At 39.9% G+C, this 19,142-nt stretch overlaps 1 protein-coding gene across 4 annotated transcripts in view; it reads right to left on the bottom strand.

Moving 5' to 3' along the window:
- The window catches only part of TRAPPC11 (trafficking protein particle complex subunit 11), a 36,225-nt gene that overhangs the window by 1,470 nt on the left and 15,613 nt on the right, over nt 1–19,142 (bottom strand). For all 4 annotated transcript variants that reach the window (XM_065947071.1, XM_065947069.1, XM_065947072.1 and 1 more), the window contains 19 exons: nt 18,472–18,565; nt 17,450–17,529; nt 17,270–17,348; nt 17,131–17,185; nt 16,631–16,776; nt 16,092–16,153; nt 15,864–15,996; nt 15,124–15,254; nt 14,034–14,189; nt 12,090–12,277; nt 11,833–11,981; nt 11,495–11,616; nt 10,082–10,201; nt 8,904–8,969; nt 8,639–8,795; nt 7,650–7,761; nt 4,441–4,532; nt 3,058–3,191; nt 1,409–1,576 (listed from right to left, as the gene is read on the bottom strand). In XM_065947071.1, coding sequence (XP_065803143.1) covers nt 1,409–1,576; nt 3,058–3,191; nt 4,441–4,532; nt 7,650–7,761; nt 8,639–8,795; nt 8,904–8,969; nt 10,082–10,201; nt 11,495–11,616; nt 11,833–11,981; nt 12,090–12,277; nt 14,034–14,189; nt 15,124–15,254; nt 15,864–15,996; nt 16,092–16,153; nt 16,631–16,776; nt 17,131–17,185; nt 17,270–17,348; nt 17,450–17,529; nt 18,472–18,565 — 2,244 coding nt within the window. The remainder of the gene's footprint in view (nt 1–1,408; nt 1,577–3,057; nt 3,192–4,440; nt 4,533–7,649; nt 7,762–8,638; nt 8,796–8,903; nt 8,970–10,081; nt 10,202–11,494; nt 11,617–11,832; nt 11,982–12,089; nt 12,278–14,033; nt 14,190–15,123; nt 15,255–15,863; nt 15,997–16,091; nt 16,154–16,630; nt 16,777–17,130; nt 17,186–17,269; nt 17,349–17,449; nt 17,530–18,471; nt 18,566–19,142) is intronic.

The raw sequence follows: 19,142 nt of genomic DNA, 5'->3' as shown, positions 1-19,142 counted from the left end.
CAAATACTGCGAGGACTGAAGTGGCGGGTAAGCACAGAATGCCCCTTTCTCGAAGCTCACTAACTGGAAAAATTTGAAACATGACATCGGAAGAGGAACAGCTAAGAGTGAATAAAAGATATCGTGACTGCTTTTAGGTGTAAAGTTTCTGACAAGTCAGCGACACCCCAGAGAGTCATCAAGTAGTTAAAAGAATGAGATTCCTGCAAATGACCTTATGACGCTGATGGACTTCAGCAGACAGAGAGAAGGAGAGGCAACAGACCAGCGTTAGAACTGCAGCACCACAGGTCGGCGGCTGTGATTTAAGCAGACGATTCTGGGGGTTCCCTGAGGCAGTGAAGGGGCTCTCCTGCTCTGTTCTGTTGCTGGGAGGCTTCATACATGTAGATACGCATGCATGCATGTGTGAGTAAGGCAACTGAAGTTCAATGCAGGAATGGAATGAATGAAAGACTACGTCAATCAAAGAACAGAAACCTGGAAATCATATCACTGTTTAAAAAAATAAAAACATTAAACCAGAGTATAGTTTCTGACTGGTGATCATTTTTAGAAAAGATCCAAATCTAGTAGCATTACATAGTTATTAGAATCAGAAAAGTTCAGGAACTGTATTCAGAAAATTAATCCATTTTGATTAAAAACTAGTTACAAATTAACTACAATTTAAAAATATTTCTAAAAAATAAATTATAAAATAAAATAAAAAAATTTTAAAAGAAAAACAAGTTAGAAATATATTTTACTAAGCCAAAGGAAACACATGTTTAAGGATGCCATCAAGATAAATCTTAATTTGCCCAAAGGAATAAAAATCTTTAAAATTAGATCTAAAAAAAAACCTATAAAACAGAAAATAAAAAATTGATAATAACTTAATAAGAAACAAATAGCAAGACTGCCGAATTTATGTAGTAACAGTCAAAATACTAACATTGCTAGTCTCAAAATACTATTTAGTGAAGTTTACGTGAAAAAACTGTGGTGTTGGAGAAGACTCTTGAGAGTCCCTTGGACAGCAACGAGATCCAACCAGTCCATCCTAAAGGAAATCAGTCCTGAATATTCATTGGAAGGACTGATGCTGAAGCTGAAATTCCAATACTTTGGCCACCTGATGAGAAGAACCGACCCATTTGAAAAGACCCTGATCCTGGGAAAGACTGAAAGTGGGAAGAGAAGGGGACGACAGAGGATGAGATGGCTGGATGGCATCACTGACTCAATGGATATGAGTTTGAGCAAGCTCCGGAAGTTGGTGATGGGCAGGGAAGCCTGGCGTGCTGCAGTCCATGGGATCACAAAGAATCGGACACAACTGAGCGACTGAACTGACTGACATGAAAAAACATCTACTTGCCTTTGTTTCCAAGACAATAAAAAGCAGAAAATGTCTAAGCCTCACCTTTACAAAAATACTGGTTGGGATGAAGCGCCTGAGCAGTTGATTTGTGAAGTTGGGAAACCTGAGCAAGTTGATGTTGAGAGACGGCAGCTGCTGGTACCCAGCCATCAGAGGGTAGAAGTTATATAACATCTCCTGTTCCGTGCCGGGGAGGATACGTAATCGAATCTGTATCACAGAAGTGACAGAAAAAGATAAACAAATCCATGTATCAAATAAACCTGCAACAGCTACATGCTGTTACCTGTTGAATTCTGGCAAATGATCAGACACTTAAGTCTTTTTGGAGAAATATTCGCACCCTCTCCTATTCATACATCTTCCAGACAGACACCAAAATGTAGGGCTGAATTAACGAGGCCAGAACCACGCAGGTAACATGTAATACAGATATGTGCATGGTTTCTCAGCTTCTACCAACATGCAGAGGCAGTCTGTACTGGCTTAACAACGCAAACACTAGACAGCTCAGCTCTTTCCGTGTCTCAGACCAGGCAGGTTACAGCCACAGTGCGGATGGGATAACGTGTAGAGGAGCATCTCTGTAAACATTACATCGCCGTGAGAGGAGCTGGTTGTTTCCTGTGTTTTGTCTTAGGGATTTTACCTTTCTGGTAAGGTAAGTAACTTCAGGGCGAAAAAAAGATGTGTGTACTTCAGGAAAGTGCACCACCTGGTAAGATTTTCGGTACTTTAATTATTTTTTAAGTCAATACGTGAAAGAGATCAGGACAATCAAGAAAAGCTTACTCATTTGCAAGTGAGTACATAAAGGTATGTGATGCGTCAGAGATAATATATGTGTGTGTGAACCAACATATTACAGCCAACATTATAGTTGGTATATAGTAATATTATAAATCTATATCCATGTACAGACCTATTGTACACTTCACGTGTAATTCTACACTCATTTAACAGCAAACACCGCACTCAGGATATGCCAGTCAGATGGCTGACTCAGGGTGAATACTGCTTGGCGTTATTATAAGTTTGCGCTCTAATTACACCCTTATTATTAATAATAAAAAGCATGTGCTGACCACTGAGGTGTGTTTCTGTTGCTACATTGACACAGGACAGTATTCTTACTGAAAACATGGTTTTGCCTGGGAGTATGTTCCACCCAAAAATCTGATGAACTTTTTCACCTCTGATATGAATAGATGAAGCAAAGCATCTGAATCATGAATTTTTCTATGTAGATACAAAACTGTGCCTACACGTAACACAGATATTCTATGCAGGATCAAAATCTCTAAAAAATTATACTGATAGTTTAGAAGCGAATTAGGCTTTTAATCTGTGCAGTTATACTTCAAAAGGTCTCAAAAGATACACGCACAAACTCCTTAGCAATAAAAGGAATGTTTAAAAATTTTCAGGGATTCTCTTATTGTCCAAGGATTTGTGAACTCTTATTTAATATGGAGAAAGAACCTCTATACGTGATCTCAATATGGAAAGGGTGGCCCATTTAACCCACTTCTACAGCAAGTTGTAATTAATCTTCAAAAGCGACTTAAGATTCACCACTACCAAAACAAGAGGGACCACAGTCAGACTTGTCAATTCATTTCTGACAGCTCTCCACTTTCTGGCCATACTCCTGTGTCTTCACAAGCAACCCCGTCAGATACAACCTGTACCTGTTTAAGCCCTGAGAACATGAAGGCATCGCTGGGCTCCACGGAAATCTCCACATCTTGAACTAAGTCCGTCTTATTCTGCAGGTGATACCTGACTGGGAGCGACTCTCTGACACGCCCGAACGACGGCAGATCTGCAGAGGTGACATTTCTCTTGGTTAAAAAAAAACAACAAAGCTCACCATTCACGGGTTCCTTTTGTAAATAAATTTCATTCCATAGACATGAAATTGTTTAAATTAATGACAGCACTGCATTATTGTTAAATAAGAAAATTCTCTGATTGGAAAATAGCCACAGGGCTATGATAAAGCAGGCTAAGAAGAATCAAAGACCTTCTACAACTGATTTGGCTCAGAAAGGGTCTCGGCTACCAAGAGCTGAATTACCTTTTAGGAATAATTTCTTAAGCCTACAAAAAATTTCCCTAAATATCAATAATGGCTCAAGAAGGGATGACAGACATTATGGGCCCCTTGGTGGAAACTATGATGTATTTTTGTCAAAACTTTTAACCTGAATTTGATCAAGACTAGAGATCTAACTGGGATTCCCAGGTGGCACAGTGGTAAAGAATCTGCTTGCAATGCAGGAGACACAGGTTTGATTCCTGGGTTGGGAAGATCCCCTGGAAGAGGAAATGGCAACCTGCTCCAGCATTCTTGCCTGGGAAATCCCATGGACAGAGGAGCCTGGCGGGCTATAGTCCATGGGGTCACGAAGACATGACTGGGTGTGCACACACGCACAGATCTAGCTACTAATTTATAGGGGCAGAGAAATACTTAAAAATGACACAATGCAAGTCAGCAAATCCAGACTGTAAGCAGTTTTACAGGAGAAGGACAGTTTCTGCAACAAATGAACATCAAGGAAATGAGGGGGGCGGTGAGGGTGGTAGATGAGCTGGTGGTGGAGTAGAGGCAGTGCAGTAGGGGAGAGGCTGCCTGCCTGCCTAGGGAGTTTAAGAGTCCAGACACCAGATGCCAATCAACAGCAATGCAAAGGCCTTATAACAAACTATGAAGAACATTCAGAGTCAGCTAGGGCAATTTCAACACAGGAATTTTATCATAATGCAAAATTATTGCTAATTTTTAAAGTTATCATAATGACTCTGTAATTATGTTTAGAAAAATAGCCAGTGATGTTAAAGATGCATACTGAAATCTCTATAGATGAAGTAACATCCTGGAACTTGCTTCAAAATGACGAGGGCAGGAGGGGTGTGTAGAGGTATAGATAAAACAAGACTGGTCACAATCTCCTTTTTGTAAATAGCAGGCATTTCTCGTAATGGGGAAAGTTAGGAAAAAATCTTAGAAGCTAAAATAAATATTCTCATTGGATTCCTTAGTTCAAATAAAATGTGAGTGGGGTCACCTGCGTTCACGTGGAGAGGGATGTTTTCCACGATCACGTGGGGCAGGGTGATGACGGTGCTGATGACGGGGACGCTGTCCATGGCTGAAGTCCTATAGCAGAAGAGAAGCCACTTAAGTCCACGTTTCACGCAAGAAGTAAATGCGTCAAAACCAGGGAACAGGGGCATTCAACCAACTCACTACAAAGCAAATACAAATGACCCCTTTTCTAAAGGGTTAATGGAAGGAGTTTGTGAAGCAGGAGCTTTTCCAATCCCACTTTTGAGAACTTCCAAAGAACGAGCTGCTGTTTGGTCTCAGTGATGAAGTCAGGACTCGCGTCAGAACGTAAGCCAACTGCACCACACGGCACACCATCTAACCCAGCGTTCCGGTAGCAACACGGCCTCAGTCGGCAGCAGGGTGGTGTTAGTGAGGACATGCCGCCTCCTCACACTGGGGACCGTCCCAGTGTGAGGGACCGACCCACACTATGCCTACTCAAGTATTTTTCTCAACTTTTGGTTTAGATGTTTCTTTTTAATGATCTGAAAAAGTTCTTGATCTGAATTTGAATCCTTTGTTCATTTCAGATGTTGTACGTAGCTTTCCCCACTTTGTACTGTCTTTTCACATTCTTCATGGCATTTTCTAATGAACTGAAAAACTTACTTTTAAGAGGGGCCAGGCCACTGGACACGCGCTATGACGGCGCTGGGGATGTGCAGGAGAGACTGAAGACCTAAAAATACTTCACTATCAGCCGACACAGTGGCATTCCAACACTACTGAGACAGAGTGAGTAACGCTATGAAACGGTCTGATACTTTTCCTGCAGGACAGTCAGGGTGGGACCCACAGGGGCAGCTGGCAACTCTCTGACAACCCGTGGGAAGAGCCTGTGTGCAGAGGTGGCACCTGCTGAAACAGGTGGCACTGTTTCAAAAGCGCAAAACACTACTGAGCAAACGCCACGGGCAAACACAGCCAACCGCTCACTCTTCAGACAGATGCATCTTTACGGTATTACGGTGACACGACAGAGTCAGCCAAACGGTGCCTCCAAAACAGTTTTAATGCCTACAAATGTGAACTGAGCTAAACATCAACATGGTAAGTTCAGGAGTGTGGAAAGAAAGACAAGCTAATTTTTCTTAAGAAAATTATTTTTTCTTTCTTATTTTTAATACTTAGTTTTAAGATTTATAAAATAATTAAGCCACACAAGAAAATAACACATGAAATGCCATGTATCCACCTCCTAGTCTAAGAGAACATAACGACAGGGCTGAAGCTCTGTCCAACCCTCCGCTCCAAAAGTACCTACTAGCTTGAATTTGGCATCCATCATTTCTGGGTTATTTCTTTATGCTTTTCCAAATTATACACACAGCCTAGGAAGCATATGTTTTACATGTTTCCCAATTCTGCACAATTTGTTCACATCCTGAACATATGTAGCTGCTTTGTTTCATTTAACACTAACAGGCTGGTAGCTGTAGCTCTGGTTCCTTCATTTTCACTGATACATAATACTCCACCATACAGCTGTGCCACAACTTACCTAACTTCTTGTTGGTGGGCATTTAGGTTGTTTCTCATTTTTCATTATAAACAGTGCTGCTATGAACATTCCCACCCATGTCCCCTTCCTGTATATTTGAATCTTTTCTAGGACTGCATGGTATAGTCATCAGCTTACCAGGTATTGCCAAGCAGATTTCCAGAGCAGCGTTATAATTGTACTTCCCCTCGTGACAAACTTTGCATTGTTAAACCTCTTTATTTTTGCCAAGCAGTGGGAGTACACAAATCTCAGATTATTTGTAAGGCTGACCTTCTTTCCCCTGTGTTTACTGACCATTCAGCTTCTCCTGATCACTATGCCTACTCAAGTATTTTTCTCAACTTTTGGTTTAGATGTTTCTTTTTAATGATCTGAAAAAGTTCTTGATCTGAATTTGAATCCTTTGTTCATTTCAGATGTTGTACGTAGCTTTCCCCACTTTGTACTGTCTTTTCACATTCTTCATGGCATTTTCTAATGAACTGAAAAACTTACTTTTAAGAAATCGAATTCATCAATTTTAGAGGCTCATACTTCTAGTGTCTTATTTAAAGAAATTCTTCCCTACACCAAAGTCATAAAATGATTCTTGTTTTTCTCCTAAAAGTAGTAAAGTTTTGCTTTTTACAAGGAGAACTTCAATAAATCTGAAATTAATTTTCATATACAATGCACAACAGATATCCCATTTTCTCCCCAAGTCAACACTCAGTTGTTTACCACCAATTATAAAACAGTTCATCCTCCCCCCAGTGATAACAATGCTACCGCTATGAAACGTAATTTCTCTATGTGGATCTGTGGAACAATTTCTAGATGCGCTCTTCTGTTCCACTGGTTTATTTATACATCTCCCTGAGCCCACACCATAGTGATGACCACTGTAGCTTTATAAAAAGTCTTAGCATCTGAATGGCTAAGTACTCTTGCCTAGCTGTACCTCTTCTGAGGAATTCTGACAATTACTGACAATTGACCTCTCTACAAATTTTAGATCTGAGAGTGTCAAGTTCCACAGAAACAAAACAAGCTGCTGAGATCTTGAAGGAAATTACACTGAATCGACAATTTATATTAAATCTTATCCAAGTTCTTTGTACTTTTGTACTTCTCCCATTTCTTTAGGTCTTCCTTGAATGTTTTAAATTTTTATAACTTTTTCCATAAAGGTAATATATATCTTCTACTAGATATGTTTCTCATCATTTCGCTATTACATAAATGATACCTGTTTTAAAAGTACTTTGCCTTGAGGTTTATTATTGATATATAGAAATCCAACTGATTTTTGTATACTGATGCTATATCCACAGCAGTCTTGCTGAAACTATAATTCTAATAATCTGTCGATCCCCTTGGGTTTTCTGTGCAAACAGTCCTACTGACTGCAAACGAGGGCAGTTTCTCCTAATGCTTTCACTGGTCCTGTCATCAGAATTTGGCTAAAATCTCATCAGTATATAGATCACAAACTGTAACAAATATGAACAAAAGTTATCCTTATCAATCTGTGTTTTTGACAAATGGTCAGTGGCAGCATGTAGCTTCTAGCCTGTTCTACAGGCTGGCAGAAGCTCTCAACTATAACCGACAGTGACGCACAATAAAGGCACGAAAATGACGCAAATAACGGAGAAAAGGCAGGGCGGACACAGTCTTACCTCTTCCAGGAGACAATATAATGCCCCGTTGCTACTCCGCCTTCAACATTTCCAAACGACGGGCATCGGAGACAGAAGCACTCACTGGCGCTCTCTCCAGTCTGCAAGACAACTGCAAGACAGAGACTTTATAATCCTCCACAACCATCTCATCTATAACCAGAGGGTTTTACATCCACGTAATGTAACAAAAAAGGACACCTTATCAATTTTTTGTATATCATCTATAGAGACTTGGAGAGGTTAAATGACTTTTTCAAGGAAGACAGACAACCAGAGCAACTAAAATAACCTGATTATATTTGGTCTTGGGATTCCCTGGTGGTTCAGATGGTAAAGAATCTGCGTGAAATGCAGGAGACCCAGGTTCGATCCCTGGGTCGGGAAGATCCCATGGTGAAAGGCATGGCTACCCACTCCAGTATCCTTGCCTGGAAAATTCCATGGACAGAGGAGCCTGGAGGGCTATAGTCCATGGGGTCGCAAACAGTCCAACACGACTGAGCAACCCACACACGTTTGGTCTTAACACTACATCGTGATTTTTTTCCCTCACAATATTTGCCCTTATAATCCAGTTGAGCCCAATTTTGCTTGGGCTAACATTCAAACTAGTTTTTATTCCTTTTAAGAAATACAAGAAAGCCTAAAGTACCCTGAACCAGAAAGGTATTATCTCCTCTATAAACTGTTTATAGTTGGATGATTTAGAAAATTTGTCTACTTTTCTGTTTTCCAAAGTTTCTTTGATAAACACCGTTTCCCATTTCAAACTATAAACAGTAGTAAAATTCAATTAAAAACGAATTAGAAAAAAACAATCTATTAAAAATCCAAACAGGAAAAAGTACTGTATTTTCAAGTACATTTCTTAGTCATGTTTTATAGAGTATCGGGAACCTGATCCTTTAAAACAAGGTCAATTGTAAATGACGCTAACTGTCCCCCCACTGTTTTCTGCTAGTGAAGGGGGTGACCCACGCTCGCACCTCTGTCCACCTGGGACTCCAGCTGGTCCACGGCGGTCATGGAGGGAGCAAGCTGCAGCTCACTGGAGACGATGGTGAGGGCCCAGGGGGAGGCACTCAGCAGGTCAGTCATGAGCAGGAAGGGGATGTCCGCATAAACCCTTTCCAAGGGCTCGAACTGGTGCAGGTGGAGACAAAGGTCTGTCAGGAAGTACACTGACCCATTTCCTTTTTTCTGTTAATTTCTATCAGCTAAGTGATTTCCAATATGCTTCCCAGGACATACCTTTGTAGAAACAAATTTAACTGCAACATCAAATGGGAAGACCGTTTCTATTGTTACAGTTTCATCCTGCAAGGAAATGGAAAGGGCACATCGATGGCTTTTCTTAGTCTTAACAAAAGAAAATTACAGAACACAAATCGATTACTGATCAATAAAGAATCCCAACTTAAATATGACAAAACTAGGACCTTTCCCTTAGACAATATTTGTAAAAACCTGTGTAGAGAGTCCAAGTTAACATTTCTAACAAGGTATCTATGGCTGTGTAACAGCTCACCCTGCAGAGTGCTTTCTCACACATTATTTATGGCAGGATCCAGCAACAGTGGGCAGGGCAGGCGTCACCACCATTTCACAGAAGAGGACCCAAAAGTTAAAGGTTTAGCAATTGGCCTTAAGCCATGAAGCTAGTGGTATGAGGCCCAGAATCTGGGTCTTCTATCTAAGTCCTTACTTCACTCTGACTCAAGGTGACTAGAACGAGGATGATGATAACAGCAATGATGTGACATGACAGCATCACCGTGTGTGCTCGGTCGTGTCTGACTCTTTGCAACCCTGTGAACTGTGGCCCGGCAGGCTTCTCGGTCTGTGAGACGGTCCAGGCAAGAACACTGCAGTGGGCTGCCATTTCTTCCTCTAGGGGATCTTCCCGACCCAGGGATCTACTCTCCTGTGCCTCTTGCGTTGGCAGGTGGCTTCTCTGCCACTGAGCCACCTGGAAAGCCCCTTATAATCACTGTACATGTACCGTAATGCTCACAGTAACTCAAGAAAACAGATGTCAGTGCTACTGCTGCTTTTAGATGGGCGGTGCGGGAGGCGGGGGGGGTGGTGGTCCACAAAGCTAGCAGGTGACAGAGGCAGAAGCTGAACAGAATCTGACCCTGGAGTCTGGACGCTTAACCCACCTGTTCCATCTCCTCTGCAAGGGTCTGTTCACAAAACAATGGGCTTTTATTTATCTTTGCTTCCCAGTGACTTTTAAAAGAGCCCAGAGCCCAGATTCTCTGCAGTGATCAAACTACAAACCCCCAGATCTCTGGGTCTCCTCCTCTGTTGGGCTGGGAGGACACTATGATCACCTAAGCTGCTCATTTCACAGGTTAACTAAAATAACACAAAACAGAAAAACACTCCACATATGATATTTCTCAAAGTCGCCATGAAAAAAGTACCTTGTGACACTTGCAAACAATTTCTTTTCCTTCAATAGTTGTATTGATCAGGTAAGAAACATACACAAGAAACATTCTTGAGCCCACTGTTCCACAGCGAAAGTATAACGTTTTCTCCAGCTGCAACAACATACAAGTATTTTAATTAATATTACAGAGACTGCCTCCTGATATATATTCTAGGATAATGCTCCCACCTTCCAGAGTTTACTGCACTAACTGGGAAAACACCTGAACACTTTTTTACAGCTGTTCCTGCCACAGTCTAAGGGTGGGGTCATTATCACACCATCTTTTTTTCTATTATCATTCTCAACTTCTCGTGAACTCTGTGTTTGCTTTGGAAATAAAAGTTGACTGAAAGATTCTCTCACGAAGTTATAAAGTTTATGTTATTTAGTTCTTTTACCAGGCAATGGATTTCCTATATTAGGATCATCTGTTATAAAACCCCTTGTATAAAAACTGCTGAAGATATTTTATACATTTAAATATGTGACACCACTCTTATGGCAGAAAGTGAAGAGGAACTAAAGAGCCTCTTGATTAAAGTGAAAGAGGAGAGTGAAAAAGTTGGCTTAAAACTCAACATCCAGAAAACTAAGACCATGGCATCCGATCCCATTACTTCATGGCAAAAAGATGGGGAAACAGTGACAGACTTCATTTTTTTGGGCTCCAAAATCACTGCAGATGGTGACTGTAACCATGAAATTAAAAGATACTTGCTCCTTGGAAGAAAAGCTACCAGCAACCTAGACAGTGTATTAAAAAGCAGAGACATTACTTTGTCAACAAAGGTCCATCTAGTCAAAGCTATGACTTTTCCAGTAGTCGTGCATGGATGTGACAGTTGGACTATAAAGAAAGCTGGGTGCTGAAGAACTGATGCTTTTGAACTATGGTGTTGGAGAAGACGCTTGAGAGTCTGTTGAACTGCAAGGAGATCAAACCAGTCAATTCTAAAGGAATTCAGTCCCGAATATTCATTGGAAGGACTGATGCTGTAGCCGAAACGCCAATTCTTTGGCCACCTGATGCAAAGAACTGACTCATTTGAAAAGACCCTACTGCTGGGAAAGATTGAAGGTGGGAGGAGAAGGGGATGACAGAGGATGACACTGGATGGCATCACCGACTCAATGGACATGAGTTTGAGCAAGCTCCAGGAGTTGGTGATAGACAGGGAGGCCTGGCGTGCTGCATGCAGTCCAAGGGGTCGCAAAGAGTCAGACTGACCGACTGAACTGAACTGAAATATGTGAAATATGTGTATAAAATGAGCATTAGTTAAATGACTTGTTTAGTCTCGGGATGTGCTGTTAAAATGCGCTAAAGCTGTCTAAAACCCACTCCACATTTAACATTACAACCTAACTCATTTCCTCTCCAGTCCTGGCTGGCCGAGTTCACCTGTTCCCCGGGCTGTAAGTCCCCGACGGGAATGTCAGTGAGCAGAGCTGGGTAAGACTCGTCACACAGTTCTGTCCCATGAAGAGTCACATGCGTTTTCTGAGTTAAATTGGCATCCTGTCCTGAAAGTACAAAATGCTGACATTAAAAACATACAGAAGATTCAAAAATAAAATAAAATAAAAAATACAGAAGATTCAAATGCTGTCCTGCAAATCAACACTGCAGAGAGAGCACTCGATCATAACCATTTTTAAAACAGATTTCCTGAAGTTAATACTGTGATGCTTATTTTGTGTTGGATCAACACAGATGAAATTTTGAAAAGAAAAGTTTACCAGGTTTTAAACCAGCAGTGAGCTTCACGTCTCTGATCGGGGTCTTCTCATGGGATTGAACGGTCACAATCAAACAGTACATTTCGTTAGTCAGGGCAGGGGGATCGTGTCGCAGATGGACCGAGATGTTTGGAACTCTGGAAATGATCCTTTGGGGAAAAAAATGCTAGCTGAGTAACTGATGAAAAACAACAACAACAACAAAGTATTCAAAGAAGTGAGATGACCTTCCACCAGCGGCCGGCGGCCCGACTCACATGGTGCTCGCCTGGATCACGATGCTGTCCCAGTGGACCTCGCTGTCGGGGAGCCTGGGTCTTCGTTTGAACGAGCGCGAGGCCTGCAGGGCCTCCTGGGCGGACGCGGCGTCCCCGCCTCCTCCCTGCCAGTTCAGGACCACACACCTGCCCGCCTCGCTGCCCAGAACCAGATCCATGGATGTGATCTGCGAGGAGGAGGTCTGTCAGAAATTCCACCTCGTGTAGTTTGTCACCATCCCTTCCCAGGAAGTCTCAGAGTGGTGGGCTGCTGGGCTGTGGCATCCCTGGGACCCGCGACGTGACCCGTAGGTCGAAACGCCGGCTGGGAGAGCCCGCTCCCGGGCTTCCGTCGGCCGGGACACTGGCTAGCAACCCTGCGCCAGGTTTCAACCTCTTCCCCGTCACACGAGGACAACAAGCCGACTCTCCAGCCGAGACATGACCGCGCAGCACTGTTACCGCAGCACCCGGGTGGTGCCCGAGGGACAGACACGCAAGCAGTGGCTGCTGGGTGAAATTAACGAATGTCCCGGTAACCACTCACCTCCTCCTAACCTAACTCCTAGTTCCACGCGGACTTTTCCTGATGACATCGACCGTACAAGCAAGGAAATGCTTTACTAACTGAATAAAGGTCCTTTCCACTAAATCTATTGACAAATATATTCAACAGCATTGTTAATTTTGACTTGCATCTGGTAGGCTTCCTTAGGTGTCTTGTAAAAATTTTTTAAAAACTTCCTTAGGTATCTTGTAAAAAATTAAAACATGACACTAGGGGTTTAGTCAAAGTCAAGAAGAATTTTTTTAAATGAATAAGCAAAAACTCTAGATACTGGTTTACAGATTATATAATAAACAGATTCACAAAAATTGCTATGGGAATCCCGGGGGTGCTGTCTATTTCTGTCTTAGAAACGGTCCCAAGTTCAGATTAGCTTACCTGTCCCACTGCAGCCATGGGGAAGCAACACCTCCTGAGAAGCTCACCCCGTCCTAATCACTGTTTCAGGAAATTTACACTAACTGATTTAATCCTCATGAAACACTAAGAGGGAGGTAATGCTATTATCCCCACTTTACAGATGAATAAACGGTGATAAAAGCGGTCAAGTAACTGCCCAGGGCCACAAACAGGTAAGCTGGAGAGCGGGAACTGAAAGCCGTGGAGTTTGGCTCCAAAGTTTATGCTCAATAAAAATGAGTTTCATCATATATTTCTGAAAGACATTTTAATTATCTACATTAAATGAATCCTTTAAAGTACCTATCTTTTTAAAAAGATGCAATTAGCAATGTTTAAACATCAAAATGGTATCACACCTTAGTGTGAATTATGTCCTATTTTACCAAATATAATTGCTACATTATAGAACGCTTGTGCTCAGTCACTCAGTTGTATCTGACTCTTTCTGACTCCATGGACTGTAGCCCGCCGGACTCCTCCGTCCATGGAATTTCCCAGGCGAGAATACTGGAGTGGGTTGCCATTTCCTCCTCCAGGGGATCTTCCTGACTCAGGGATCAAACCCAGGTCTTCTACATCTCCTGCGTTGAAGGTGGATGGTTTACCTATGTGCCACCTGGAAGCCCACATTACAGAAATATATACACAGATATACATGATATATATAGTTTAAAATTCCTCAATTGATTATACAGGCATTAAAAATAAATTGGTCTCATGTGTTAACAGGAAGTGATGTCTAACACAACACTATCTAGCAATTTAAAGCCAACTACCAAATATTATGTATAATATATTCTCACTGAAAGGAAATCTATCAAAAAACTGTAATGAATGATTTCCCTTGGTAAATTCAAATGGAAGATTTTCATTTTTAACTTAATAAACCTAAGTATTATTGAAATTCTTTCTGATGTATATTCATTATTACTTATATCATTTAAAATATTTTTTAAACACATTTTATAACTAACCTCAATTTTCTTTCCTACATCTTCAGTTTTTGCAACAAACTTAAATAAAAACTTCCTTGTTTTACCAGGAACTAAACACATCTTGCCTTGAGTCAAATTTTCTAAAACGTCATTTGCTCTGGATGATTCTTCAATTACACAGAACTGGTTGTATTCCTGAAAAACACAAGAGTGAGGATCATGGTTTATGTTTCTTACACATTAATTTCATGCTCTTGCTTTAAGATTCTCCAATTAATCAGAAGGAATCCTTGGGTAATGGTTTGTAGTTGAATAAAAGATACTAATCTTCAAGTGACCCAGGCTTGCTCCTGCTCTTGCTCTCAAAATGCTTGTTTTAATGGGGCTGACACACACTGAACTTTCTCAGGTTCGCCACGATGCTCAGAATATGGAAACTCTCAATAAATGCGTGCTGGTTAACAGCTCAACATACTTTCTGGGTCACCAGAAAATTAGAAGTGGACTTAAAACTGAAACAGAATGTACTCAAGCACTAGCCTACATCACACTACAAAAATGTTCAAATGTGAGAAATATACTATCCCAATTCTGTAGAAAAAAAGCTGCTTATATATGGGCGCCATATGATGTTTCTACTACTTGTGAAGTTAACTGTGATGCCCCCAAAGGAATGAAACTGGAAGAGCACATTTACATATTTACTTTATATCCATCTATTCAATTTTCATTTTTTAAAATAAAAAAGATAATAGTTTTATAATGAAAAGCTAATACTAATGTTAGAATAAAACAAATGATTTTGAAAATCTGATCACATTCATCCTGAATATATCTTGAAATTCAAGTTACATATTATAAAACTTTTCTCTATGTACAGACAAAGTTCATAGGTTTCCTAGGCAGGAAGTGAAAACAAAAATTAGAATAGGAAAACTGTAAAACTTGCATTGCGGAAACAGAAGTTGAAAATTATAAATACACTTATTTTTAGATAGACTTTATCAAACACTTGTTAGTGAGAAACCTACTAAGACCTAAAATTCACTAAGTTCATTTTACTTTCTTTAATGCAAGTTACAATACAATACATACATGGTAAAAAAAAAAGATTAAAAGCTACCATTACCTGATTATTAAAGCTGATACAAAGTTTAGAAAACCGAATGGGATGTGGACAATCAGCCTTCAGATAAACATCAAACTGCACAGGAACATCGACATGAAAACTTGGGGCGTGGAACTTAGCTTTGCATTGCACTAGAAACAAAACAAACAGGCCAAGTCAGACTCCACCAGACGTGCTAGCCTCACGCATGTTTCTCTCCGACCTACATCTGCTCTTCAGAAAGGAAATATCTCTACTGGTTATTCTAACTGACTCCTGAACTTGAAGCATTTCAACAGACATAAATGCAGTTCACTCTTTAAAAAAAATTTAAATGAACTCTACCTCCAAAACCTCTTTAATTTTAAAAGCATGCTTGCTCCTGAAATATAACTGACATATGATTTTAAAGAAAAAAGAACCATTTTGTTATTTTTAGCTTATTTCAAAACACCTGCCTAGACAGGAAAGCATAAACCTTTTAAATAATTGTCTTTTCAAATGTGTTTCAAATAACATCTGAACTAAGAATGAACACAGCAGAAAATTTTAAGATCTAAACCAAGTATGTAAAATTCTGACCATCCTTGTATGTCGATGGCGAAAGTAAAAAAAATAAAAAATAGAATAAATCAGTTTATCTACAAAATGACTATTTGGAAAATTCTTTCTTTGACTTTGTATTTATTATTCTGAATCTATTTATTTCTTAGAAAATGGGCAACTTCTCTAAGATAATACTAAAGATGCTGGTTACCCACCAAATGGCACAAAGTCCTGTACGCCTATTGTGAAAACATTGCTGCCAGCCAGAGAGATTCGGTCCGCCCATAGCTTCTGAGCAGTTTTCACAGCTAAGATATCACAGTCAGGTTCAGGATCAGGACTTTCATTCTGCACCAACATGGAGTTAAACATTTGTTCAGCTAATTATAAAAAAAATACACATATCCAGATACAGATTTTATATATAAAGAGTTCCAACCTACCATTAAAACATTTATGAGGTTTTTTTCTATCCGAGATTTCTGGTCATCTTTCAGCATTGAAGCTAATAGGAAGGAAGAAGAAAAAATCAGAACCTCAAGACAGGCAAGTAAGCCTGTGACCCCGTACAGGTGTTAGGGGGGTAAGCCCCAAGTAAGCCCAATACCCTCCCTACAGGTATTAAAATACTGTAGATAAATATCTCTTCTAAGATGGCTAAGCACAATTCCAGAAAACTGACAGCTCAGCTTTCTAAATCAGCCTCAAACTTTATGTATGTGAGTTTGAACTCTTACATGAAAAATTTTATGCCATAATTTGAAAAGTAAGGCAGAAGAAATCTGTTCTTCTCAACTACAGTAAGACCTTCAACTGTAATAAGTTCCATTAAAGTATAAACCCCTTCTCTCAGCAAAGTGACCGGCGGGTGATTCAAGTACTATCAGATATTTGATACTGAATTATTCTTCCAACTTAAAAGAAGCTTAAAGAGGCTCTGCAGTTGTTAGGATTCCAGATTTTACTCAAAGGATATCATTACCTCTGCCAAGGAGTTCCAGGGAGTAAGTGATGTAATCTTTCAGCTGGGCCATGAGGTAGGAACACTTGAGAGCTGTGGTCAGTATAGACGTGAGCAGGGTCCACCAGCCTTCACTCCGATAATCACACATCACGTAATCTAGCAACCTGATAGAGGACGACATGTCAGACACGCCGAGCCAGGCTCACAAGGCAGGGTAGGAAGAGTTCATAGAGAAACTAAAAGAAAGTGCTTTACTCGTTTTATAGAAACTTCAGAAAAATCTTCCTGAAATAGTTCAACAGGTATTTTCACATTAAATATATGTGAGGTTTGTTAAGACTCTGAAAAGGACTGTATCAATAGACATTACTTGAAATTAAAAAAAAAAAAATCACAGAAATAGTATTTAATAGAAGTGGGAATAAACACAGAAGTAATAAATCCTCCAATACAAATTTCTGTTGTCATTTAGCTGCAAGGGAATCAGAACGCTTACAAAAATAGTGAACAGGACTCACTTCAAAGCTTTGGTATAATCCTTTGCATAGTAATATTCCTCTCCCATTTGAACCACTATAAGGGAAAAAAAGATTGTATGAAACTAGTCTGAAATCACTCAAAAGTCCCATGAAGTAGTGGCATGTCAGGGATACGTACTCAGGTGACTCTTCATTCTTGGACACTTGTATTTCTTAAACTGCGCAACGGCATTGCTCAGAAGAGTTATTATTACTTCCTGTTGGGAAAGATTAAAAGTGTGAAACATTCCAATAAAAATAATCTCATGTTTTCCTTGAAAATACAGTTTGTGCTGGGAAAAAACAAAAGAAAACTCACAGAGTGAACAACACTTCTCTCCTTCAGCTGAATGGCAAGAATCCCCACCTTCTCTTTCTCGGGATCCGAAAGATCGAAACCTGTGTAAGAGAGGACACAGCCCATTTTGGAGAGCTCATTGAACACAAACCCTTCACAGGGACATTGGATGTGCACACTCCTTGAGTCCTTGACTATAAAGTACTTCAGACTCTCCAACATTCTAGAACTCTGAAGAGTCTGGGAGGCGGCTCTATCGCATGGAATCCTCGGTGCAGCCTCCGTTCTGAACAGAGCGATGCTGAGCTCAACACTCTTCTGCTCAGTGGAAGCAACCACCTCAAAAGTGGTATCAAAAAAAAAGTGGTATCAATATCATTCTCGAGACAGAATACATTTCCTAGAGACCAAAGTAAATAATCTCTCTCTTTTTAACTTTGTATTCTGCACTGGGGTAGAGCCAGTTAACAATATTGCGACAGTTTCAGGTGAATGGAAGGGACCCAGCCATATGTATGCATGTATCCATCCTCCCCCAAAGTAAATGATTTCTTAACACTTTAGGTTTAATGGCCACAGAAACTGCTCCAATTAAGTGTGTATAAAACAAGAAAGATGCAGAGAAATTATTTTTAAGGTAGTACAAGTAATGTTTTAAAGTGTCAAATCTAAAAATTGGCCACTGTGGCTTACTAAATTCTTTCGTTTAAGACAACAGATGTCCAAATGTGTTGATCACATCATTAGCTATGTTACTCTAAGATGCAGTGATAGAAACAACACATTCTAAAAAGTAAATCTTAAAAAAATGTTCAGAATCTAAAAAAGACTGAATATACCTATATGTATAACTGACTCACTTTACTGGACAGCAGAAACACAATATTGTAAATTAACTGTACTTCAATTTTAAAGAATGAGTAAAAAGCAAGTATTTCTACCTCAACATAATTTGTTATACTAATGCAGCCAAAGGAAAAATTATGATAGCAATCTCTTGCCTTTCGAAACTGACAAAAAAGGAAAAAAGAAAAATTATTTACTGAGTATTCCTTGTCGCCATGATCGTTGTCCATAGAAGTCAAGGACGCCTGCTTGTGTTTCTAAGGGATCAGGGTTGGGATACGTTACTGAAGCCTGTAAGTTAAAACACAACCCTGAATAAGTTTACAGAACCTGTCACTAACCAACTCCTCCCCAATCATTGTCAGAATAGAAAAGCTTTCATAAATACAAATCACGCATTTAAATATCAAAGTTGTGACTATTTTAACACAAATTGAACTTTCACAAAATTAAACAAAAACTGTTTAATATTGCATGTGAGTTCTCAGTCGCTAAGTCGTGTCCAACTCCTTGCTGTAGCCTGCCAGGCTCTTTTGTCCACGGGATTTCCCAGGCAAGAATTCTGGGAGGGGTCAGGTAGTCTCATAAAAATAAAACTGAATAAACCAACCTGATTCTAACAAATGATTTCGTAACAACTAACTTCTCTACATTTTCTTTTTATTTATAAACCAGTAAAAATATATTACAAATGAAACTTGATAGTTAAACCATATATATTTTTGTGCAAATAAAAATGTTATCAGAAGTTTTCTTTAAAAAGATATGATTTTCTTTTATCACAAGTGTATTAAGTCCTGATATTGGTGGAGGAAGGATATTTTTGGCACCAGGATACAAAAATTTATGCTGTTTTCCTTTTTTTTTT

The sequence above is a fragment of the Muntiacus reevesi genome, chromosome 10, assembly GCF_963930625.1.
Source record: "Muntiacus reevesi chromosome 10, mMunRee1.1, whole genome shotgun sequence".
In the NCBI taxonomy this organism is placed as follows: Eukaryota; Metazoa; Chordata; class Mammalia; order Artiodactyla; family Cervidae; genus Muntiacus; species Muntiacus reevesi.
This window is presented reverse-complemented; position numbering and strand designations above follow the sequence as displayed.